Genomic DNA, 27,993 nt, shown 5'->3' with positions numbered 1-27,993 from the left:
GGCGATGATCGGGCATATGGTCGTCCATTTTGTTTTATCTCATTTGTTCATTGGTCCGAATATCCGCGCGCTGATATTCGCGGTAAGGTAAATTTTTCTAGCATTTTCTCATCGCAATGCGATTCCCTGGTATACGCACGTGACGTACGTACATTGTACGAATATTTGTAAACCTCGAAAAAGAAAGGCATCCGCGGAGATACGTTGAGAAACAAAAAAAATCTTATCTGCGGTATACGTGACGAAAAGAAGGTCTGCTTTTTCGCGAAATTCACCATGGATGTGAGCTAAATCACGTTTTCATTTGTGCAGCGGCAGCGGCGGCAGGAGCGACCGAAGGTCGTACCATACGTTGAACCTTCGTCCTAAGTTGTCGAGTAAAGGTTAGTCATTTTCCGGCCGGGATATTTTGTCTCTTAAGCGCACAATTTTTCAATCCGCCCCGCGAATTATACGCACGCAGCATTTATAATGACTCGAATATAACTTCGGTTCGTCATCGTTTGCACAACTCGTCATTCTGCGTTGTCCCATTAAAATTATATACTTATGGAAGTTATATCTACATAGGTATGTCTGCCTACCTATGATACATCTTAAAAACGCGTCATTCAAAAATTAGACCTTACCGTGAAGTGAACGATGTTTAGATTTTTCGTTTTTTCTCTTTTTACCGATTTATTTTAAATAAATATTTCGTGCCTACGGTGGATAAATAAACTCTTCGACTCGACGTATAACTTCACAATATTATTGAATGTTTGAAAAGAATTTGCCTCGCTTCTACATACCGTCGTTATATTGAGAATAAAAATAAAAAATAAAAAAACGATAAGGGAAAACCAAATTTCAATGATCTTGGAATGATATTTTTTTTCTTACTCAAATATTAATATACTCAAAATCCCCCGGTAAAACCGGTTGATTTTTTTAATCCTTTTTTTTTTTTTTTAAACTTTTTCACGCGGTGGTTCGATGCCCCAACGAAAACCTTCGAATAATTAGCGTTCGAAATTTTTTTCTCCATTTTGAATTTTGTATTTTTTTGTTCTTGGCTTTTTTCACTTTTTCTCCCCCTTTTTCGGTTCGACCTCGCGAAACAATTTGTCCCTGGCCTCGCAAAAAGTTCATATTCCCGTCCCGACGAGATATGGATACTGCTCATTTATTCATTTATTGTTATTATTATTTCTAGTCTAATTTTGTTTGTTTTTCAACAAATAAAGGTATGGAACCATTCATTTTATGGATTGATATTATTCGATGGGCAGAGAGGATGAAAAAAAGAAATAAAAAATAAAAAGCAAACTACAAGTAATCGTATTTTCATTAACGTTTGCGTGATCAATAATTGCAGGATGAATATCATTCGCTTCAAGGTTTCAATGTGTCAAATTTGGTTTAAACTTGACCGAAAGAATGCAGCATTACGATGCCGCTGCAGCGTCGAAAAAAAGAGAATCGTGACCGGCACGATGTGTGGGAGATTGAAAATTTGAACCGCGCGCAGAATAGATCGGTGGTTAGCGGGCGTGCGTGTGCACTCTTTATCAACCGCACTTGAGAATGAAGAAAAATAAATGAGTTAGTAAGTAGAGGATAAAACCTTCGTAGTCTACATTATTTATGTGTGGCAGGTTGACTGACAATGAGGACGGATGGACGGTGGGTACTAGCTGATGGATGAAATCGTGGCCATACCTTCCAAGTTTGTCTCCTGGGTCAGGGTCACAATCGCAGTATTCATTGTGTGCCGCCGACGAACGCGATGTCCAAAGTTGTTCGTGATTATTTCTTCTTTTTTTTTTCTCTCCAAAAGAAACATGCATTTTATAAACTCGCATACCGAATTGAATTTCGTCGTAAGGCTGCGTTCACAATTTTCGCCAATTTTTTCATCTTCGTTTTCAAATTTTTCACAAAAAACACAACGCAGGGACGACTACACCGTTCTTCTGAATTCGGTAAAAAAAAAGGGTAACCGAGAATAAAAAATTTCACCAAATACCGGTACCCTCCGATTCACCCTATTCTTCAAACAGTTTCTCGAAGAATGTTCGGGTGAAAATACGATAATAAAAAATACGAAAGAGAAAAAGTCAAAGTCGGAAGAAATAATACAAGTCGACTCACGCGATGAGGTATGTAAAATCAGCTGATCACGCGTGAATCGAATTGTGGTGTGAAAATAACTTTAAAAAATCTACACGTGTGTATTAGACGTACAGGTTGTTGGGCAACAGGCTCTTATAAGACCGATGGACGACAAGGTTCGAGGAGAATATAATTTTACAGTCGCATAGACGACGTAAAATTAATCAAGGTTATGGCGCGCCACAAGTATATGGGTTTTTTTTTTTTTTTTTTTGTCAAATTTGTTCTTTTATTTCTATAAATAAAGCGAAGGTGTGGTACCTGGTAGTGAAGACGGTAGGTTTTTTTTGTCACGAATCTCTTCTGACCAAAATAAACAAAAGAAAAAAATAAATAAATCGACAAAAAAGTTAGACACAATTTTGAGTTAACTCAAGATGAGCTTATTAATTTCGTCTGGAGCGTGTCCAATTAAAAGTTGAAAGTTCGCACAGGTATGAGAACGCGCGGGCGTCATAGCACGGGTATAATGTAATGTTTTAACGAGTACAAAGGCTTGTCAAAATTGTAAAGTAGATATTGCGAAAATTTCACGACCAATTACGTTGCAGTAGAGTAACTATATACGATTCAGCCGATATAATTGTTATTATAATTATTGTAGAATTCCTCGAATACCGGTTAATTAGCCATGTGAACAATCATGGACTCCGAAAAGAAAAGTACACGCATATTGGATTTGGGTATACTTGTTAGTTGAAAATTGGCGAGTAGGTATACGATGTTTATTTTATAAATTCATTTAAATACGGGGTATTTATATGAATAAAAAATCATCGTCAGCGTAGTTTGTATGCTCATAGATTTAGAGGGTCATGATTATTCGTTTCAGTTGCGAAATCTGATCTGGCGCTAATCGTCTCGCTATATGCCATACGTATGCCGAGTTTAATACACCCGGTTTACACGTGTATCTTGTAAATTTGAATTTATTTTAGTGGGCGTTAGTCGTTATTATTACTTGTCCATTTATTTTACCATTATTTACAACGTTTCTGCCATGGAAAATTATGATTTTTATTGCTCAATTGTATCGCTAGCAAAAATTACTTGACTGCATATTATTGCAGTTCTCCCATATGATGTCGTGTATTGCATCGCGCGTACCCGTCTATACGCACCGTATACGCGGGTATGATAAGTGTATTTTTTTTCTCCGCTGCAGATCTTGCGGCACGAGAATTGCGATAATTTTCTCTCGCGCTTGTCCAATCTGCATAATATCGCGCGCCGCTCCCGCGGTTGCTCAAGTTCATAAATCGCGTTTAATTACACCGTGGATCTTTCCCGGCTTCTCCCATCTTTTTCCTCCGCGTTGAAAATCCGCGTCTGAGAGATTAACGAAAGAAGGAAAAATCGAGGAATTTTCATCTCAATTATATTCGGACGTTATTTCAAACGATAATTGCCCCCGCAAAACGAAAAAACCGAAAAAAAACCTTTCAACGATCGGTAAAAACGATTCTCGTCAAACCGGTCCATTGACGTAGTTGCATTGTAAATTAATCGCGTATTTAATAAATCATTCGATCTATTTTGATTTTATAAATAATAGCGCATCATCGACGCTTATTGTAAAATTTTCGTTTCGAACTAACACACCTGTGCCGCAAATTTCTTCTTCTTTTTCTTCTTTCTCGTCTCATTCAAGGATAATTGATAGCCGATTAATTAATTCAATTACCAACCGTACCGATGTCTTTTCTTTCCTATTTTCGCTCAAGAGCATTATATTCGCGTTTACGCGAATTATAGATATATATATGTGTACGCAACAATTAGATACCAAGGTAAAAATGTCGGATGGTCATAAACATAACAATGAGATATTACATAACGACCATCGTACATGGACGGAGGTTTTCTCACTCGGTTCATTCGGTTTCGAATGGGAATCGATCATGTGCGTATACACGGCGTGGTTAAAGGTTGTCGATACATCGTTGACGATTTTGTACGACATTGCACAAGATAAACGAAGTACGAGACGAGGTTGACATTGCGTATCCGCACGGGGCGTCGAATTATTTCGAATAAAACGAATCGTGAATGGTGAATCTCTAGCGATTATCGCGACGCTGCAGCGTGCATTATTGCATGGTGTATAGGTTCGGTATAGGTAACGCCTTTAAACGACCGACGCATTGTAAAAGAATGGGGTCACTTAACGTAACAATAACAATAATCATTGTCATTATCCATTATTGTTACATACGACGAAGCAACACCGTCGGTATTTTATGCGTGTTCGATAGGCGGCTATAAATACCTCCGATTCTTCAATTATAGAACAATGGCCGCGTGAAGTCCAGGAGAAAGAAAATTGAAAAACAAAACAAGCAAAAAAGACGATGCGTAGGTTGCACCGTATATACACGCTGTTGACAATTGTTTGCGGAATTCCGATAACACCCGATCGTTATCTGTATTATTTATTATTTATGAATAGAAAAATTGCAAACTAGGAACATCGATCGTTAAAATTATGCATATATACCTACCTGTCTAATTATACAACCGTGTCCGACCTATTGGTCAAGGGTGAATTTGAATTTTTCTCTATATTATGCATAATATATAACTAGATACGTTCAGAAAATTTTGACCGCCGTACGAATAAGGACCTGAAATTATTTGGAAAATAACCTTCGTTAACGGTGAACCGAATGAAACGATAATGCAGACATCCTTAAAGCGACCTTGAATCCAACGCTTACGATAAAACGAGTAAACCTTGTGGAATTTTCTCCGTGCCGATCGCTCGTCGATGATCAAGGTGGTTCACAATAAGATCGCACGAGGTGATCTCGATCGACGAACAGTATTTTTTGTGTTTTTTCTCCTTTTTTTTTTTTCACATTCAATGACTGGCTGGAACCGCAATTTCAACCATGTTTGGCTTCATGTGCATTACCTCCGTGAGATCGAATGTAATAAATTTTACGGATTACGTATGTGCAGGAACGAGGTAACACTTATCAATCTGGTTAATTACAAGGCCTATGAATGATAGATTTTTTTTCATTTGGTGGGTTTTTTTTGTTTTTTTTTTTTCAACGTCGACTCAACTCACGTCATCGCTGATCTGATATACAGACGCGTGCATGTATAATTAGAGTTGGTAATTTCAAGGATAAAAAATATACCATAACAAGTGGAATGTTTCAAATGATTTTGAATATTCTTGTTCTTATGGATTTTCTTCTTCTTCTTCTTCTTCTTCTTTTTTTTTTTTTTCTTGTCCAATAGTTTTTGCCGACAATTTCTGCACTCGATCGTGAGTATGCAACTTACACAGAGTTTTAACGACGGGTTCGTGATGCGTTTGTGATCGCCATCCATATTTCTCCCTCCTCGTTTTGATCATTTATTTTATTTATTTATTCGCTCTTTCTCAAATATTTATTACTTTCCTACCCTCCTATGGGCTGCTGCACTTCGTTGACGCATAATGCAGATCATCATCATCATCATCGTTAAAATCTTCGTCATCATTATCGTCGTCATTATTATCATTATTATCATACTTGTACGCACTCGATTATTACGAGCGTGTACTTATAATAAGAAGTATGCGTAACGTGAGGCGGCCATATTAGCACCAAACTCCATTAAGAAAAGACAGTAAGACGGTGTACGCTATGGCAGAACCGTTCATTCTGTGAAAAGCAAGAAACTAAATGAAAATAAGGATAAAACTATGCAGGAAATGAACTTGAGAATCTAGATACGAACTATAACGATGTGTTAATAGTGAAAAACTTTGGACGATGAGAATGAATTTCGACGTACTTTGAAACGTTCATATGGTTTTGCCGCTAATTCTCTCCTTTCGCACAATAACGCTTCCCTTTCCTCGGTCAGTTCCGAGAGCTGGTACGAATGATCGATCGAAGTTGCAGATTTCCACGATATACTACCACGTACAGTATAGTACGTACCCTACGTCGGAATAATCCATGTACGTAAGACATACGCGTACGTATACGTTTGAGGTGAGAGTTTTTCCCATGCGCTTATAGTCATGGGGCGGAAGTTACATCACCGATGAAAGCTACACTTTGCAGTAGGTGTATTCTGCGTGCACCGCAGGCCGTATCACCTTCAAAACACACGAAGACACAATAACGTTCTTTCATTGGAAACGTGTATCGCACACACCACATGCGCAAGTGTAGAGCGCGAACACCGCGATTTCGATCTTCCCAAAGACCGATTTTTTCTCCCTCCGTCTTCGTTATCCGGGAAAGAGGGAAACGCTCCCCCCGGGCTACACCCTCCACCCCCGTCGTGCGGAGGTGGCGGTCGAAAGAGAAACAAAATCTATTCGATACCGTAAATTGTTAAGCGTACCCGTGAGCCGCCATTTGCATAATTGTGGAATTATGACATTTTAGAGCACAGATCCACCGCCATCGAGTCCCAATCGAACATGCGAATGGCGAGAGAATTTAGAGCGACGAGTGCAACGCGTACAGCTTGCGATGAAACATGCTTGGTGGTAAATGATCCGAGGAAGGAGATTTTCTATAATGGAAACAGATCACCGACTCTCGTAAGTGGTGCCGCTGGGAGGCTGTCCGTATAGCTGTATACTTAGAAGAACCTAGATATGCTCTAGGTTTCTGGGTTAAATCAAAACTATTCTCTGCGCGTATTCGATTTTGACCGAATTCGCGCCATTGACCCCTCGCGACTGCAGCGATGATGTTTTGAAAAAATTACGATGATTTTTTCGAAAACTAATTCAACGAAAGTATATGTAACGTACATTTTGGAACGTCTCCCCGGAAACAAAAGAAAACACAAACAAAGGAAATTAACAAATGAATAATCGATGTACACCCGGTCAGGTTGATCGTGGATCGCTTCGCGTGGCCAAGTTCGCTTGGACAACTTTGGTCACCCAGCTAATTGAAGACTTGATTGCAATTGAGGTTTTCGGTGAAACCGAAATACATCATTTCAATGAATTCGAACCATGAAATAATCGACGTCGCGAGTACAGATATTGACGAAAGATCAGCCTGAGGAGACCGTAGATAGAAATATTCCCAAGTACATACGTTTGTAATAAAACGTTAGAAAAATTTGACCCGCGGTGTATACGTGTGCAAAGTACATTATACGCGTGTGTATGTGGAAGAGAAAGAGAAAGAAACAGCTGAGAGATATTCAGGTGGGGGAAATCGTAAATTGTTCACCTGTACACGCAAGCTACGGGACTACCTAGTGTCCGGGCCACCTCCGTTCCGATCGCTCGTTCCTTTCGTTCGTTACAATATCATCCGCAGGAAACTGCCGCCGCTGCGCCGCAGTTTTTCAAATTATCCAAGGAAACCCGAAACCACGGCAACGCGCGGGTGCGGTCGGATAAACAATTAAGGGCTCACCTGTAATAAAACGAAAAAAAAATAAAAACAAAAAAACAAACAAACAATATCATCGACGACAAAATAACGGCGAAACGATTTGAAGAACGAGATACGTGACACATTTTAACCGCGTTACATGAAATCGGTTGGTAGGCAAAAGTGCGCGTTACGATATGTAAAATCGTGAGGTAATTATTTTGAATAATATCGAGTCACCGGGGGCTTCAAGAAGCGGGCGGGTTGGAAGACAGAAGCTAGAAGAAATAAGGTGATAAAATTATTCGTCGAATAATTTGAAGCGAAATAGCGTTATAAGCCAAAGAATTTTGTTCGTCTGACGGACGGGGGAGAGAAGAGAAAATTTTCCGAACGAAATAAAAGTAAAAGAAGAAAGAGAAGAAGACAAAAAATAGAGAAAAGACGAGAAACAAACCGTTTAAATTCCGTGGTGCGGATTCCGAGGCGGATCAAAAGCGTGAACTTAATTCTTTGGAGAAAAGTGTGGCTCACAAGTCCTGAGAACACCTTCGCGACTCACTTGCTGCCTGTTGCCGTAGCTGTTGCTGTTGCTGCTGCTGCTGCTGCTGGTCGTAGTTCGTCGTCGACTTTCTCCAGAGACCTGGGGAGCCGGTAAATGTCTTCTGACGACGAGTAACGGTGGAGTATTACGTTCGAGGTGCTGCCTGGCGAAGCCCTCGATTGAAAAAAAAAAAAAAAAAGACTGACCCGACGACGGAATATACGCGGGGCCGCTGTTGCTGGATAGGCGAAATTCAGTGCTGACGGGATAAGTGGAAAGAGTAGGAGAAAATTAGGAAAATTTAAATTAAACGAGTAAACTCTTCGCTCGCGCTAATCGAACCGATAACGGTAATCAAACCGGCTAAATATGAGGGTGCACAGAGGGATATGCGGCAAACTTCAGAGTGGATTTCTCAGGCGATGGTGTAAGTAACAAACCGAGTATATTCATATTTTCCTCGACGCATTACACCCTGCGGAAGATGCATTCGACGATTGCAGTCGCGATTAATGGTGTGATCACGAATCGATCGCGTACATCTCGTTGTTTCTATGCCCAACATTTCTCCCTCTTGTCAGTGTGACACGTGGTGAACAATGAACGTTCGAAAGAGCGGTGACGTTCGAACTTCGCGGTTCCAGGGGGGGAAAACGTGTGACGGATAAATTCAGAGAGTGTAACGCGGTCTAGATTCGGAACATCGAAAATGATTCGCTGGCGCGTTCCGCGGCGGGAAGAGAAAAATTCATTTGAAATTTCGTCGCCTACTTTCGTCGCGTCGCCGGTTACTCGAAAATACCGAAAAGAGAAGAAGAGGGAAAAAAAAACTTTCGGAGCGCGGATAAAAGCGTAAGAATTAAATATTAGAAACTATTAGCGAAATTTCTGATCAAATTATATACGCTGATTATAATAAAAACCCACCTTTCACAACCGTCGTATCATCATAAGCGATACAGCCAGGCTGTGGTTGTGTGTCAGATATATTTCCATGATTGCGTATACAAAATCGACGTTTTAAACCAGTTGCTATAAATTTCCAGCGAGAAATTTCACCACCGATAACGTTTCCATAAATAATCATAAGTATCAACAAATATAGAGGCGAAAACCGTATTATTCACAAATATTATACCTATATACGACGAACGGCGGGGCTTTAGAGACAAAAAAAAAAAAAGAAAAAAAACAAAAAGTAGGGAACAAACCACAAAACCGTCGTTTCATTTATACTGCAATTTTCATATTTTACGACGTCGGGGAAAAATTCATGCACTTTGTTTTATCATTACGCGTAATTATATAGGTATAGATTATCTCAAATCGATCGTCATTATGCAGTCTGGTATTAATTTTTTTTTTTTTTTCTGTTTTTCTCTTTTTTCTTCCATCGATACAGGTGGTTAGCGAAGGAGAAAAAAAATAGGATCGGTGGATAAAGTATTTTGAAAATACCGAATCAGGGATAACGCGGGATTGATCGGAGCTGTTTTTTATTTTCGAAATTATCATCTTCTCTGCATTCGCAATATTCGTCGAATCAGAATCGAACGGTATTCGCAAAAAGATTCGCTCGACGGTCGACGATTGGTAAAAATTTATTGCAGAATATATATGTACGGATAAGTGTACAGGTACAGTACCTATGTAAAAAATAAAGAACCACATAGCCGGTCGCGACGATGCGTATGCGCGTATGTACCTACGATACGTCGTACACCGTGTGTGTGTGCCTATGTATTAAATACATGTACGTACAATTAAACACGTACACGTACACGCGTGCGGCGAGGGTACGGGCTGCATTCCGTCAAGGCTGACTTGCGTGTAACGACTAACAAGCGTGTGCTTCACCTTTAGAGATTCCTTCTTTAGCTATACAATTCGCTCTGCACACATTTACTCGACACTCGTAACGCAGGGGAGTTTACGTCGATTCCGATACTGATTTTGTCATGGAATTTTCGCGCGTTTCGCCAGAGCTTAGGAATTTTCTCGAATTTTGGATAACGCCGGAGACTATATAGATGCCTCTGATGAAAACAAAAAAAAACAAAAGAAGTAATCAATCATCCTATTTTCTCGAGGACTCGACGAACCGATCACCGCTTATACGAACGATCCGCTAACGACCTCATTATATAAGTTGGACGTACGAGTATTTTCCACGTCGAGTGGAATAATCGGATATCCCATTCGCAGGCCGATCATCGGTCTAACTCGTGCGATATTTCGACGCACGCGTTTTTTTGCTTGTTGCTGAAAAACCTCGACGATTTCGTTTGACGTTAAGCGTGACGTAAAAATTTATACACATACGATCTCCCCGCATCTATCGGATTTGCATTTTGCGACGAGATTTTAAAATTCCATCGCGCCGTCTTCCACGCGGATTATACATATACATTTTTTAACGGACCATACCAGATCCGCGTTTCGAGAGACTGCAGCAGCGCGACACGTATACATACGTATGCGGACACAATACGCGAGCCGCGTTTACACGTTTAGAAAGTAGGGCCCCGGTCAAATGCGAGGTAAAAAAAAGACAAAGATGATCGAAATTGAGATGAAGAAAACAAAATTCCCCAGAAAACTGTAACTAATTGTAAGTCAGCCCCGCGTGGGTGCCGAATAGTTCGTCGATATGATGCACTACTAATATCGCGCCCTGCACCGTTTCGCCGTGGATGAAGACACATTGCACACAAATCTGAATGAAAAGTAGTCTAAACGGTGGCATTAAAAGAACCGAGAGAAATGAACCTATATCGCTGCCGTTAAAGCGGTAGAGGCGGGTTGAGAAAAAAAAAAAGAAGGAGAAGAAATATAGAAAAAAAAAAAAAAAAAAAAAGGAGAGCGGGTCGATGATTTTTCAAAAGACTTTCACGCGACGACTAGAGAGCTCTCATACGGATCCGCGTCCACCTCACGTGGGACGATGTTAAAACTCAAGTCTATAGGTATATTACCCGTTGGAAAAAAGAAACACCCGTATGGTATATTTATGTATAGTTAGATGTATATAGCCGAAATATAAAATATATACGTCGTGTACGAAATAATACGATCTTGCGTAAAAGAAAAAGAAGAAAAGAGAAAAAAAAAAAAAAACGGAGCTAAAAAAATTTCACGAATCCATACTTTGATTTCATGACTTTATCGAGTTAATGAGACGAAAAAAGAAATATCAATTTTATAACGGGGTCAGCATCCGTCTTATTTCTATGCTATATTTATGTATCCACGTATGAGTACATTGATATGATCGTAAAGATTTTAGTTTTACAACCTTCGAGTTTTTTGATTCATTCGTCATATTTTTGACGGTTTTTTTCCAAGTAAATTGAAAATATTATTATCATTATTATTATAGCTAACAATAAGTGTAATTTCGACATCTTCTTTTCTTTTGGTTTTCGTTTTCACCTCGGATTTTCCTTTTTTTTTTTTTTTACCGATTAGAAAATATCTTTCTTCTACCTCGTCTCTTCGATAGTTTTATCATGGTGTGTGTGTGTAGTTGGTAATTTTTACAATCTCTTGACCTTCTCACTCCGCAGGTGAAGCAGCTTGTACACAACCTTGACTCGAGTCGCGACGAGTCGTCGTCTGCCTCATGATACATTGCGAAGTGCACCTTTCATTGCACATTTTAAATTTTATTAGGCACATAACTATATGTAGTACGTATATAAATCTGTATATATATATATACCTATATACGTAACGTAACGCGTATATGCACGTGCAAAAGGGAGACCCACACACATACCTATTATATTATCGTCGCATATGCACTTCGGGTACAAACCGCATGGGAATTTTACTTGGCTGCTAGATATACACCCGAGATTCCCGTACGACTGCGTGTGCGTGAAATTCGTTAATTTTTTCAAGTTATTTTGATTTTTTTTTTTTTTTTTTTTTTCACGTCCACCGTAGAATTGCGTTCTGCAGTTACAATTTCGCAACGCGTTTAATGAATTTTTTCTTCGTCCATCACTTTTTTCAATACGTTTTATTTCGATAGTTCTCAAGGTTCGCCTCGTCGGTACGTACGTATACGTAATACACGGGGATTGCGAGAGGTGACATTTTTTCACGAGTGAACGAAAAAAAAAATAAAAAATAAAAATATTTTTCAAACATCATTTGATTCACGAGTGGTTTCAATGTCGTAATATCGAACAGATACGTGATTTTATTAACCGATTGATGTAGAGTCGCGCAATACGGTCGGCGCGCATCGGGTTCGAAAAATAAATAAATAAACAATGGAATAAATAAGAAAAGCAAAAATTGAAATGAACGAAGGACCGAGGTCCGTACGCACGCCGTGTGATCCTTTCGCAACTATCAATTTTTCAAACTGAAACGAAAAAAAGCAAAGAATCGTTCGACTTGTAGGGTATGAAAATTCTGCGCACCCGACGAATCGAGTTCGGATATCGATAAAATTATTGCCGAAATTAGATCGCGAATAATTATTTATTGGCAAATTTATATTCATCACCGGATGCGAGAGAATTCAATGCCCGATCGATCATCATCTATTGAAAACAAACGACGTTGTTATCGGTTCGATTAACGATCATTTTTATGCTCGTCTCGCAACCGGAAACCGAACATAATTCACACGGGAATACACATACCCGTGTACACATAGGTATATGTATTATATATCAGGGTAGAAAAGAGAATCGATTTTTTTGTTGCCGTTAGAAAAAAAAAAAAAATAAATAAAAGCAATAAAAAATGGCGACGGCATATCGCGACGCGGGAATATCCCCCCGGACATTTTGTCCGAGAGGACGATTCGTCCAGGGATCTGAGATACACCACGATCGCTACGAATATTACGTGCGCCTATGCAATACTGTATGTAAGCGAGTCATTTATGGTACACAGTTTCGTGCCGCGCGCACGTTTATCTCACTAGCATATAATTATACATTATACATGTACATGTGTACAGGTACGTACACTCGGTTGGGTCGATCGTGAACCGCTTCGCGACCAAGCGCGCGATTCCGGACAATTTTTTCGTGTAGCTCTGCCGCCTACCAAAAGTTGTCCGGAAACGCGCGTTTGGCCGCGAAGCGATCCACGATCGATCCAACCGAGTGTACATACGTACGTACGTACCACGTGGTTGCATTAGGGGCCGATCGATTCGGGCACCGATATGCCTCAAAAGTTTCCGTGGGTAAATTTGCGAAAATCGTATTACACACGTGATGCCTGACGCGAAGAAATGTTTTTCTATTTTCCTTCGCTTATATTCTTCTTCCAAATCGTTCGTCGCGGGGATACCCGTGTTGATGCAATTGAAGAGATTATACTTTATAATCGCTGTAAATCGTAGATCAATCTAATACACATTATCCGCGAGCTCGCGACGTATTATAATATCTTATTTTCTAATCGTCGGACGTGCAATTTTGTCCAATTGCAACGTGACATAAAAATTCTCGTGACAAATATTACATCTCATTGATATTCAATTTATCGATAATTGTAATTATTATTTTTTTTCTTTCATCGTCGAGATGACCTAAAAACGATCCGTGTACACGCTATGTAGGAGCATAGCGAAGTTTGCAAATTTTTTTGTAAAAAAATTATTTACGCCGGTGTAAAACTCATCGGTAATAACGACGATAGCGTAATCGTCGCGGCGATGATATAACGGTTGAAAATTAATTATAGCTTTTATATTATAACACACGAATTTCGGTGACGTAAAGAACTTATTAGACCTTAGACCGTGTCGTGTATACGGTATATTAATTTCAGGTATTTTTCCAAAAATAATTGCTTACCTATACGTATTTTTGAGCGTTCAGGGTTCATTTTTAAGTGACTATATACAACATCGAAATAATATATTTTCATTACATATGTATACCGATCGCGTCATGGAAATTATGTCGCATCTATGACACACATATTTTGTTTCAATCGAATGATTTCACATACTGTACGGGGGCTTACGTAAATTATTCCAAACGCGTAATTGTACATACTTATATAGATATATATATATATTGTATGTATATTTTTATTATGTACGAAAACGTCAGAGCGTTAGTGCGCTAAATATAAATTACCTATGGGTATGTGCTCGTTGCACCATATCGCCTTCGAGAATCGATCGAAATTTTCTATAAATTCGTCTATTTAATTGCAGTCATTCCTCGTTTTCGCTCTAACCGATTCTAACGGACGTAAGAAAAATAAGATACAATTTTTACCGTCAATATCGATTTCTCCATCGCCGCAATCCGGCATCATTTGTTCACGGTGTACCTATACAGTATTGTCTCTGTACAGGTATATAAAACTGCCACCGAAGAATTGTATTATGCTGGGAAATCTGTAGATCAATTACATAAAAGATCGTTTACCCAATCGAACATTTATACATCTACATTATTGTTACTGTGTATAACACGTATACGTATATATCTACCGTAGAAAAACCTTCTATTTCATTTAAACGATTATGTATTCCGATCACCATCTACAGGTTCACGCGAGTATCCTCGATTGAATTTTTAGTGCTTCGAGAATTCTCGTCGCGAAAACGTCCGCCGATATACATGAGCCATTGTCAGCGACAATTCGATCGCGATTCTTATCATCGTTCGTTTTATCCAAACGGGAATTTTTCATTCGATCAAGTGCAGAGTTAAATAATGAAATGCACGTCTCGTGGTAATTACCTATAAATTATTACAACGCGCTCATGATTAAATATATGTAAAACGGTGATTTTTTACTATCTTTCTTTTTCTATAATATCCTCTTTCTTTTCTTCTCGTTCAGTTTTTCGTTCGTTCTTTCCAATTTTTCTACCACGTGAACGAAGAAATATTTCATCAATTCGTCAACGGACGATATAATTACTGAACGTTGAATGGAAATAAAGATAAAAAAAAAATTAACCGCATCGCGACACACAATTATAATAACGAAACCATATACAGAATGTGTAACGTGAGTAATTGTGCAGCGCCCGTATTCGTTTTTTTTTTTTTTTTTTTTTTTTTAATTTTTTCTTCATTCTTATCGATCCTCGTTCGTCGCTGTCATTCGTTTCAACGTATACTTATTTATAATCGTCGGCACACATCGTGAACCTACACTATACATCTTGCATTTCCTGTGCGGAGGATCGAAATTATCTTTTTGAAAATTCTCAAGCATCAAATGCATTAATCTGAGATAGAAGATGGCGGAGAGGGGTATCCGGATTGCGATGATTGTGACGATAAATAGGGAGAGAACTTTTTTTTTTCTTTTCCCTTTTTTCATCAGGATATCTGGGTATTTTCTTCGGTCGTCGAAATCGTCCACGCATATAGAAATATTTCACTCGCTGCCCTTCCAACGTTAAACACGTACTTATAGTGGACGAAATGGTTCAAAAGTGTTGATAATTATTGCGGAATTAATCGTATGGGTATAATTGTGTTTTTTTTTTTCACGACGTAGATCGTCGACCCATCGACTCAATTAGGATACCGATGATCAGAGTCGAATCATGTCTAAGTGAAATTGAATAAAAGAAAACGAAATTTTCTTTTAAGACGTTTCGGCGGCCACGGATTTTTTTTTTTTTTTTTTTTTTCAAACCCGCACGCACATGGAAACGTTCCTCGGACACAAATGACTATTGTACTACAACTCCACTCTAATCATCTCTAATTGATCTTACACAATGTTACAAAATTCTCGGTAAATATTTTCGTCTAGTAAGTCGTCTAGGTTTGTCGTCCACTTGACACACATCGGCAAACACTGGTATATACGCCCACATATACTGGAATAATTTATACTTGATTATCGGCTGCGAGAATTAATTCGTTTCCGCGTTGAATTATGAAAAAAAAAAGAAAATAAATAAAAATCATTGACAAATAGGTACTACATCGTGACAGAATCGTATTAATAGACAGGAATTACACATGTGAGGATATAAAATCGATTCGAAACGGCAGTTATACGAATTGAATGAAAAACGTGTATTTTTTTACACGTAAATATTTTACTTAAATTTTACGCCAAAATATTTGCCAACGACGGACGCGCTTACGCGTACCTATGTGTACACGTTGTTTTTTTATTTTTGTTTTTATTTTTTTTTACATCTTTATTTTTTCTAGCATGGGAAAATAATAATCGGACAATAATAGGAACACGTTACGCGACGCGCTCATGCACATGGGTTATTGTACCGTTTCTTATTATTATATAGCGGGAAGTTCAGTATTTTCCTACGCGATTGCGTGTGACAGTAATTACGCTGTAGTATGTACAAATATACATACGTATGCGTATATATATATATATATATATATATATACGTGCGGTAATAACGTCAGTTTGAAATGAAACAGAACCGCGGTAGAGCGCGGCTCGCGTTTGTCTCATGGGAAACTGGAGTGTCGCATTCGTTCGGTGGCACAAAATTACATCCGCCATCGCGTTTCTATCTGGTTGAAATTTCTAAACGGGATGCGATATTAATGCGGACCGACGCGCGCGGTAAAAGTTTGAAAATCGTAAAACTGAAAACTCTCCACTTTGTCGTACCTACACTCGTTCACCTTATGCGCCACCTCGAAAATGAAACTGCGGCGCAGTTTTACGTCGCCTAGATTTTCCCCGGATCTGAGCCTTGATTTCTTTTTTCGTTGCTCTTGTTGTTGCCGTCGTTGCGATATTTCTCAGTTACCTCCGTCACCTTTTTCTCGCCGTCAAACGCACCGTGACAATAATTATTATCGGCTCGGCTCCATTTTCCCTGGGCACGGGTCGCGGCGCCGTTCGACCCAAACTTCACGCCCGTGAGTCCGATGATTTCTAGGTTTCTAGGCCCGGGGAAACCTATCGGCGAAAAAGATGAGGGAAAAAAAAAAGTGCAATAAACTGGATAACGAATTAACGAGGAACAAAACTTTTTACATGTTTCAGGGGCCGCGATACTCGTCGGTATTTTCTTGATAATAGTGGCCGCCATATTGGCGACTTTCTTTCCAAAGATCGTCGATGCTTTGGTGGACAGGGAAGTCGCCCTTCGAGACGGTGGACGGGCCTACGGATGGTGGAAGGAACCCCCGGTGGCACCGCATATGCACGTTTACGTCTACAACGTTACCAATGCCGACGCATTTCTCAACAATGGGGAAAAACCGGCGCTCCAGGAGATCGGTCCCTACGTGTACATAGAGAAATGGATCAAGGTCGACGTGGAATTCAACGATAACGATACGGTCACCTACAAACAGAGGAAGGAATTTGTTTTCTCGTTGGTAAGTTGTGCGACGCGCACCGCATCTACCGTGAATTTATCACACGGTCGAACATTAGCTCCCCTTTCATTCCATTCGCTGCTAATTGTTTTTGTGTCACAGGATACACGTTACACCGGGTCTCAGATCGTTTGCGTTTCGTAACGCACCTGCGCGTGTTGCGTTTCATTTTTCTCGAAATTTCCATAGGTTGAGGATAAAAAATATAAACGGTTACGCCTGGATGGCGGGGTAATTGTACATTACCCGCCCTGTTATCCTATCGACAATTTTTACACAGCGTGTCCCGTTTTCGAAGGGTCGGAAAAATTTGAATCGTCGCACGCGGGAACGCTACGCATTCGCTTCTCCGTGATATTGTTGTATAATTCAATTGTCTTCGCGGCGTCTACGATGTACAACCTTATACACCTATATTCGGGAATCGTCGACGTACGGAGAAAGGATCAGAAATCTGTCCAGTTATAAGCAATCGGTGATACAAAAAATACGATAATTATGCACACTGTATAGATGTGTTCCCCGATTCGGACGATATTATATTCGGGTTACTCGCTTCTCTCGTTAATGACCACTAATTTTTTTCGTTGTTGTCTTTTTTGTCTTGTCACCTGTTTTTTTTTTTTTTTTTTTTTTTTTTACCTATAATAACGACTCGTCTGCACGGGATTAAAATACGATTTTCACATCGGTCCTCGGTATATTTCGTAACATTATCGTACAACGTATAATATTTATTTATTTATTTTTTTTTCTCTTGCCTGCCTCCGTTAAACCGACCGAACGACCGCTCGTAGTGCTGCATGATTGCCCATGTTGTGTCAGCAAAAAGAAAACCGTTTTATCGAGACTGGGAATCTTTCCGTCGCCTTTATTATACATTCGTCAAATTGCGCTGTACGTGCATACCTGCGCGCGTTTAAAAAAGAGAGAAAAAAAAAAAAAAAAAACTAATGACCGGTGAAAAATGGGTAATGGAAACCAAGGAGAATTCTGTCGTCCGTATGAATTGTCAAGTAAAGTATATATATACGTACACGTATGTGTATATACATATACGTGTAATTATTGAACCTGCACGTAGACGAGTTTTCTGCAGTAATATAAATGGACGTCGTTGTGAGATAATGAAGAGTTTATCTTCACTTCCTGGATTCACTTTCTGGATTACTGGTGCAGCTCCTGTATGTATATAATGTACATACAGCGTGCACATATAGGTACTACGAACGGTCGACGTTCATTGTTCCGTGAATTACTACCTAAATACCTACATACAGCGGGACTACATTACATGCGTTCGCGTGTACACGGTTCTTTCACTTACAATTTAAAATTTATTTAGAATGAAGCGAAGGAAAAAAGAGGAACGCGCGAGGATCCCTTATACGATAGGCGAAGAGTCACGTCCCGATGAAATTCACGCGGAAGTTCTAAACAAATTGTGTAGTGTACATACATATACTCGCAACGTACTCGTAAAGTTTTTATACATTCGCATAAGGAGGCGAAAGGTTATTCAATGTATACGCGCGTTTGCGTCAATCCTCCGGTATGCAAATAATTTTTTTTTTTCTCAAAACAAAATTTAATCTCAGTAACGAATGACGGGGAAAAGTGATAAATAATTCCGTCCACATTAGGCTTAATCGGTTACGTGAAATTTAATATACCACAAAGGACAACGGGTACGAATACCGCGTTTAACGTTTCACCTAATTTAAAAAGACAAAAAAGAAAGAAAAAAAAAAAAGGAAAGTCACCAGCTTCTTTTTTTCACTCGTGAACCTTGAACCTGGTCTCACATTTACGTAAATGCACGGCCGAATATGAAATTATTTTCCACGCCAGCTAATTGGTTGTAAAAAAATGTTCAGGTTCCGCGAAGAGAAATCCGTGATCGTTATACCGGTTTTTAAATATAAATTTTTACACAGATTTTCCGATCGCCCTTTTTTTTTTTATTCATTTTCACGTCGTTCAACTGTTTCGTTTTTCTTGTATACACGAGTCGATTTTACAAAGCAGTTTTTCAACGATCAAATTTGCAACATCATTCAACGGTTACAGCTCCTTTAATTCGACTTTGAAAACTCGTTAACCTTCGAGTTCGACTCTATTCAACGCGAGCGAAAATACTTTCGAAGAACACACGAAACCAAAATAAAAGATCGACGAACAAAACAACGACAACAATTTTTACTTCAAATCGTCCCTTGTTTTGATCAGGAACTATCGGTGGGTTCGGAAGACGACGTCGTCGTAGTTCCAAACGTCCCCATGTTATCGGCAACGAGTCAATCCAAGCACGCGGCACGCTTCCTCCGTTTGGCCATGGCCTCCATAATGGACATATTGAAGATAAAACCGTTCGTGGAAGTATCAGTTGGACAGCTGTTATGGGGTTACGAAGACCCGCTCCTCAAATTGGCCAAAGACGTCGTGCCCAAGGAGCAAAAACTCCCCTACGATCAGTTCGGTCTGATGTACCGTAAGAACGGTACAGCGCCCGATCTCTACACGGTATGGACCGGCCAAAACGATATCACCAAGTACGGAATGATTGAAAAATGGAACGGTAAAAAGGGACTCGGTCATTGGTCTACGCCCCACTGCGACAGCATATTCGCCAGCGACGGCAGCATATTTCCACCCCACATAACAAAGCACACCGTTCTCAAGGTCTTCGACAAGGACCTCTGCAGGGCTTTGCCTCTGGTGTTCAAGGTCCGTATCGAATCGCCCGTTCGACCCGACGCCCTTACTTCGCGTCAATTTTCCCCTCATTTTTTACTGATCCATTCTGTCGATTCGCAGCAAGAGGTAACCACGGCTGGTGGAGTGCCGGGATTCAGATTCGTACCACCGGCCGACGTCTTCGCATCCCCCGACCGCGTACCTTCGCAACAATGCTTCTGTCCGTCCGGACCACCCTGCGCACCCGAGGGAACCTTCAACGCATCACTCTGCCAATACGACTCGCCGATATTGCTGAGTTTCCCGCATTTCTATCTCGGTGAGTTTTTCCCCTGAATTCGTCTCTCCACTCTCGTTATCGTCTCTGAGTAACTCGCGTATCACGCGTGGAAATCTGCTGCAACGATTCGATGGCGAGGGAGTTGGAAAAATCAAAAAAAAAAAAGGTGCCGAAAATTCTACAGGTTTATCACTGGAACGGAACGAGTCGAGGGGGGGGGGGTATATTAATTCGCTCCACATGGTAAGATTTCTCTTACGTCAGAGGGAACGTGAAAAAAAAAAAAATAAATAAAAATACTATATACACACATTTATCCGAGGGCTGTGACCTCGTCTCCGCGTAATGTACGTTAAACCTGCCTGCACCAGTGAAAGCAGACCTCGATTCTCGCGGAGTAGGTTTAGATGTAGATATCGTACAGTAATATCATAGTACATAACGCGCTCTGTAACGTTATTGTGTTACCTGTATAGGTATACCTGTGTATTAACGTGAAATATTTCCACGCAATCATCGAGCGATCCCGTCCGTTATTATTATATCGCCAAGATTTTTGGTCCAACGGATGACCGTTGACGTACCTGTAAGCGTATGTACGTGAGAGTTTTGTTTTATACTCTCGCAATGTCCGGGGTATTGTAGGTCAAGAGCCAGAGGTCAAACCTACTCTTTCGACGGTTCGGAAACTGGAAGAAAAACCTAATTACCAAACTAATAGAAGTTCTTCTTTTTCATTTCCTTTCTTTTCTTCACCACTGAAACAGTCTAATGTTACAAATATGATGATGATGATGATGATGAAAAAAAAAAAAAGGAAAAAAAAAACAAAACAAAATGATACGTCAAGTCTCATGATATTTTCGCGCGTGGGAACTGAATAATGGTGCCTGTACGTATGTATAATATATGTATGATGGACGGAACGTATATTATCCTCATAAATTTATATTACCGCGGGATTTTCGTCGGTGCAAAGATATGGATGTGTACAGGTATACGCGTGTTTCACGCATACGTGCGAAGATGTTGTACCTTTTTTTACACTACGGATATTAGTATACGACAATGAGTGCTTGTACAAGCGTTGCGATGCCGAACAGTAGGTTAAATTTTAATTGTGAGAAAATTTTTATGCAAAGATTTTTAAATTAGCGCGTTACTTTTACTTTCTTTTCTTTTCATTAACTTGACGCAAGCCATTATATGTACGTACGTACGTATGTACGCAGGTTATAAACCGTTTCTTTGACATGGTGCCCCCTGCGGTGTGTCGCTATCGCGGTGAAATCGTTTTTTTCTGTATTATAATAATTTATAACATCGTACCTACGACGCGGATGAACGAAAAGAAATTTTTTCTAATTCTCAACCACGTCCCCGATCGTACGAGTACAACTTGTGCGTGAATATAGGGTATACGAAGCGTGTGTAACGCGGAACTATGGGAATTCGTTGGACGAATTTCATTTTACCGCAAAGATGTGTGTAACGTGTTATTTTACAAGTGCCGTATGCAATTCGCGTTAAACGGAAATTCGCAGGCGTCGAAACAGTCACGGGAAAGAACGGACGTGAAAGAAAAAAAAAAAAAAAGAAATCGTTGCCGACTATTCGTTGCTCGTACAATTCTTTTATTTTTTTTTACTTTTCCGATCTTTTGTTAGTTCTTCTACACGTGACATGAAATAAAAATACCTCGGTCGATGCGCGTTTACATTTTCCCGTATCTACGCGGAATGTGATATCTTCTCTCGCGCACGAAACTCTGTCAATGAGATGTACGTACAGCACGCGATTCAATCGACGTTGACGTGTCCTCATCATCATTGTTAACGAACATTTGAATCGATTAAACATTAAAACGATACGCTGCAACGGTCATCGCCGATCGCTGATTCACCGTGGCGTCAACTTTGTCTTTTTTTTCTTTCTTTCTTTCTCTCTCTCTCTCCTTCGTTACGACGGTGAGTCGCTAACTGTTGAGACAAATCGTGTCTAGTTTATTAAGTAGGATATTTTTCCGTTCGTCGAACAATTTTTTTTTCTTCTTTGTTAAATTGCAAAGATTATCGAAGGCAGAGGAGGGGGGAGGGAAATTATTGTTGGAAAAGTGATTCGCTCGATAAATAAAATGTTTGAGAATTCAGAGGAACCGTATAAAATAAATGAATGATTATTGAATCCGGAAATTACGTTACCCAATCGGATCGTAAAATCTTACGCAATCAAAAAATTGCAAATACATCGGGTGCTAGATGCGAGGTTAGATGTGTTCTGTAAAATAATCAAATTATATATTTATGTCACTTTTGTTTACGTAACTTTTGATGTTATAGGTGTATAACTGTACGGTGATATACGGATATCGGTTGGATTCGATTTTGGATGGAAATGGAGACTAGAAATAGAAATAGAAGAAAAAAAGAGCAAAATATTGGAAAAAAAAAAAAAAGAAACCCGCTTCTACGTAGGTTGCACAATCCGTGTAACGGCACAATAATTAAATTATATAATAATAAGATATCAGTTTTGAGGTGGCATGTTACAACCAAGATTAGAAATTTGTTAGAAAATTATACCACGTGTTAAGCGTGTTTCACGAGGAATTGCGATTTCGAAATTGGATTATACGAAAGGCCGTAAGATTAAAAATCCCCGGGACACCCGTATGGAAAAATCAATCGATATTTGGGTGCGTTATCAGTTTTCGATTGATTTCGAAGCTACCGCAATATAATATTACGTATATTTTGCTGACCCAAATTTCGAATATCAACGTAATATCACGATTGGCTCGTTTCACATTTCGTACAAGTGACACGTGTGTTTCGTTAATTGCACATTAGGAATTGGAAAGAAAGAAGAAAAAAATAAATAAATAAAAAATAAGCAGCGAATCGCTAATCAGCGTTGTCTCGCGTGTGCTTTGGTGGGAAAAAAAAAAATGACCGCGAACGATTTCTATCAGATTTCTGATTTGTCATTCGCGATCATCTCGCGGCGTGCTGTAATAAATTACAGTAATTTTTTTTCTTGACGAAACATTAGGCATACTTTTTGAGAATTAGAAAGTCTTCGCGTTACATAGTTTATATCATTTCTGTATACCTATACACGTTACACATACGCACGTCTCTCGTAGACAAATCTGTAGCACCAACGTGCGCGTGTCGAAAAAATAATTTTTATTTCCTCGTTGCAGCTGACCCGGCGTTACGAGAGGCGGTGACCGGCATTTCTCCACCTGACGCAGAAAAACATCAACTGTATATCGACGTGCAACCGAATATGGGTACGGCCCTGAGAGCCAGAGCACGTATCCAGATCAATCTGGCCGTTAGCCAGGTCAGCGACATTAAGCAGGTCGCATCTTTCCCGGACATCGTATTCCCGATTATATGGTTCGAAGATGTGAGTCGAAAATGGGTGTACATTTCTAATTGTTACGTTCGCAGAGTTCGTTTCACCGAGGATATTCGTCGCGCGTGTTTTTCCTCCTCCAAAATTTTTTTCTCCGGGTCAAGGTACGCCAGCGGTTCCGACGTACCGCGCGAGAAAACTCGCGGTGAAATTTTCGTGAAATTCCAATGAAAAGAGACGAACGACTCGCCGCGACAATTACTGGTCGTTTGTCCGGTTGATGAGATTCGGGAAAAATACTCGCCGCGAGAGGCGAATCGGCGAATAGAATTTTTCAAAAAAATTTCCGTTCGTTATACCTATTGTCGGAGGATTTTCGAGTTTGGAATAATCGTTGATTCGTATGAATTGCATTCGATCCGTTCGTTAAATCTGGGACAAAATTATAATAGAGACCGTTACATTTCGTAGTAATGTCGAAGGTGAATTAACCTAACCCAGATTCAAGCGGTTATTTAAACCGCAAAAGTCGATACATTCGGTACAGAATACAGAAACCATTAATCGATGTACAGTGTGAACCCTCGAGGAATTAACGATGCGACGCCGGAAAAATTAACAAATCAAATAATCGCGCTACACTCGCCTTTCCCGCCATTTTCAAATACAACACGAATGGAATATTTTGGAAAATGTACAACACTTTGCAGTATTTTCATTTATTATCGTAAAAAAAAAAAACACACGCATACGTGGTATCTGTTATGATATTTGTAGCGTGAATTTTCTTTTACGTACCGCAAAGTTTATAGCGGTAATATATGTATAATAACGTGTATCTACGTATATGATGCAAAAAAGGGTGAATATGCGGTTTTGCGGTTTTGATAATCGTCGGATAAAAATTCGCTTGAAATTCTTTCTCATTATTCGGTTCATAAGAATTCTTCTCTTTGATATATTAATGGGGAATCTCTTATATAACCTACTATTTGTATTTTACACGGTCATCAAAAATACATACCTACAAATACATACATGCATTCAAGCATACATAAATTTTCTATCCTGTAAGTATACAAACATAATTCACGTCTAATGATACGGTACATTTTCCAACAGGCCCAAAATTGGGCAGCGAATGAACTGAAATACCTGCTTCGAAATGGTCATTGCGATGATGACAAAAAAATAAATAAATAATGATAACCTTCATTATTATTATTATTATTATTATTATTATTATTATTATCATTATTTGAGCGTCGGGTAATCAACTTCATTTACCTGTAGTTATACGAGATCGTGATGCCTGCATAAATTTTTGCGTGCAGATCATTTATTCGATATGTGAAACAAAAAGAAAAACGTGTAATGACAAGTTTTTTTTTTTTCTTTGTACATAAAGAAAAAAAAAGAAATAGGTACAGATCGCACAATCCGATCAAGTTGTCGTTTTTTTTTTTTTTTTTTTTTTTTTTACTGTTTTCGAACTCGAGTCATGAGAATTAATGAATGTGTACCCTGTATTACAATTATATGTATACGTGTCCGTGTATTTATACATATATTATAATATTGTTTGCGCGTCATGCAGATCTTATATAGCTGATCTTTTATATAATTGCTCATCATACGAGTTAACGAGAAAATTCTTTACGCTAAGAATTTTAATTCTAAATGAGAGAAGGTATACAGAGGTATATAGCGGATCTGTTTTGAATTAAAATTCACGTTCCATAACCACGCGATTCGTAGAAAATCCCGTTGTGACGTTATACGTTTATCTTCTGTACAGTTTATAAAGAGTCAATATATCCAAATAATTAACATAGAGCAAATGAGTCATTAAATATAGATACCGAACAAATACGATATACGTACGTGGCAGGGAAGAATTGAATTTCTTTGTACGTATCGATTTGAAAGTGGGTATTGTAATACATGATATATTATGTACAATAAGCGGATCTCCGTGTACATAACCGCGCATACCCGTACATATCCTATTTTTACGGCAAAGAATATCGGGTAACAATTGTTTCGTTAGCGTGCTCGACGGTGATTGGAATTTTAAAGCATAAATATAATTGATATCTCGAAGCTGAGACCTTTACATATGTCTGTTGTAACATGCGATCATTGGATATATGAACCTAATACATGCTTTGTACACATGTGCGTATTACAGTTTTTTTTTTTGTTTTTTTTTCTCTGCATATCAAGAATAGCAAAAAAAAATCGATAAACAATTCTTTCACATCGCCCCGTGAACAGGGGATATCGTTATTGTTATTATTTTCGATGGAATCCAATATCCTTTCCTGTAGGAATATTTTTCAAAATCCCGCGCGAGATTATCACTCGTTATATATGTAGTTTATCAGTCGAACGTTCAGGCTGATGATATATGATTCTTTTTTGAATAAATTTTTATAACCGAAATGATCGCGGATATATATCTTCTCATTTATTATATACATATATATATATTTTTGTTTCGGTTGGATCGTTGACTTTTTTTCATTCTTAACGCGATCTTCCAGAAGATTCTTCTGACTTCGGAGTTATAGGTGTACATGAGAAGTAACTTGACGCTTATAATAAAACTTGTTTGCCTTCGTGAACACGATCAGCCTACTACACTTATAATACGACTCGTAAATCGCTTCGATGTTGTTGTAAAAAGGAAGTAACATAAAATAAAATAAATAAACAATGATAATAGTATGATAATAATAACAACAATCATGCAAAGGATCTCGCTTATCGGGATTTACCTTATTTTCGTTGATTATCTCATTTCTTTTTCAGGGTATCGATGAACTCCCGACCGAGATGAGATCCTTATTAAAGATGGCCGTCGACGTACCTCCGATCGCTAGAGCGGCGATTTCCGGCGCCTTGGGGGCCATCGGACTCATAGTTGTTATCGGAGCGTTGATATGCCTGGCGAGAGCGGCGAGCCGTCAAGAAAAATTACATCTCACAAACCCATTGCCATCGAACGGAAAGAAGGGAATGAGTCCGAATTTCCAAAATCCATCAGCCTCGTAACTCTCGCATCGCATCGACCCGAAGATGCAGTATAAATATTTATGTATTGATTAGATTTGTATAATTATGCGACATGCTCATCGGCGGGATACATACGAAAACTCCACTGGCCGGTAATACATACCTGCATGAATTTTTTGAAAATTTCGATCGACTGGGTAAAGTTTTTTTTTGTTTTTTTTATTTCCCTTATCGTTTTTTTTTTTCGTTCTTGATTTTAATTTTTATTTCTTGTTTCGAGTGTCCGAATATTTTTGCGGATCATAAGTTGTATAGGTAATTACATCTATATGTATAGGTATACGAAGTGAAAAAGAAAGATTATTATAATTGATCGAATATTCATTTGGAACAGACACAGAAGAAACAAAAAAGAAAAATAAAAATGAAAACAAAACAGAATTTCTTACAACTTACCAGTCGTGCCTTGAAATTTTACGTTATGTATAGGTGATACGTAAACCGTAATATAGGAAATTTAATTAGCGTTTATAATAATCGTGATTTTGAACCTAAACGTGCATCGATCCGCAAGTGAGTCGGTGAAGTTTCTTCCTGTAAGAAATCAACAACGACAAAAAACCAAGATGGAGTAATAATTTGACGTTGTGAAGCGAAAAATAGATGGCAATGCTACTTAAAATTGTTCGTCGTAAGAAATATATTTTTTCTCTGTTCTGCTATTGATTGCCACAATTCACTCATAGATACGGAATTACACCGACAAAATTGGAACTGGTTTGCGATCGTCCTCGCAGAATCGTGAATCGATAATACTTTTTTATTTTTTATCTACATTTTTCAATCAATCAAACTATCAATCGATCAATAAAGAAGAAAAACCCGAAATTGAAAAAAATACATCGTCCAAATCCGACCGGGAATATGCGAGTCGAATATATACATACATATATATATTATTCGGTATCAGATCATGTGATTATAAATTCTTTCAAAAATTAAGATTGTTTCTTAGGTTTCGAATCTAATGGCGCTCAAAATGCAACGAATGTATAATGTTCGCGTAACGTAAATACATCAGCTGGTAGTCCGATAAAATACATTACGTTTTGTCACGGACAAATAAATTTACCATCTTCGATCGTATACACCATTGTATCGTTTGAATAAAATTTAGATTTACGTATATGGAAAGATGGGGAATTCAATAAAAAGTGAGAAAATAAAAATTCAAAAAAAAAAAAAAAATTAAATGAAGTAATA

At 38.8% G+C, this 27,993-nt stretch overlaps 1 protein-coding gene and 1 long non-coding RNA gene across 3 annotated transcripts in view; one reads left to right on the top strand and one right to left on the bottom strand.

Moving 5' to 3' along the window:
• LOC110117257 overlaps window positions 1-7,496 on the bottom strand; it is a 10,129-nt gene extending 2,633 nt beyond the window's left edge. Inside the window, exons 1-2 of one of the 2 annotated variants that reach the window (XR_007280156.1) lie at window positions 7,359-7,483; window positions 954-5,813 (exon numbers count right to left, since the gene is read on the bottom strand). This is a non-coding gene — a long non-coding RNA (uncharacterized LOC110117257). Of the gene's footprint in view, window positions 1-953; window positions 5,814-7,358 lie in introns of those variants that run through there. The other variant, XR_007280157.1, reaches the window with a different exon arrangement.
• On the top strand, window positions 7,394-27,993 carry LOC105690588 (scavenger receptor class B member 1). Its single transcript, XM_012408516.3, has 6 exons — window positions 7,394-8,476; window positions 17,035-17,372; window positions 19,602-20,099; window positions 20,190-20,388; window positions 23,555-23,763; window positions 26,527-27,993. Exons 1-6 carry the CDS (start codon window positions 8,419-8,421, stop codon window positions 26,767-26,769), a joined length of 1,545 nt encoding a protein of 514 aa, XP_012263939.2. The 5' UTR covers window positions 7,394-8,418; the 3' UTR covers window positions 26,770-27,993.

This window comes from Athalia rosae, chromosome 1, assembly GCF_917208135.1.
Source record: "Athalia rosae chromosome 1, iyAthRosa1.1, whole genome shotgun sequence".
NCBI classification, from domain to species: Eukaryota; Metazoa; Arthropoda; class Insecta; order Hymenoptera; family Athaliidae; genus Athalia; species Athalia rosae.
The sequence above is the reverse complement of the archived record's forward strand: the minus strand, read 5'-3'. Positions and strand labels throughout refer to the sequence as shown.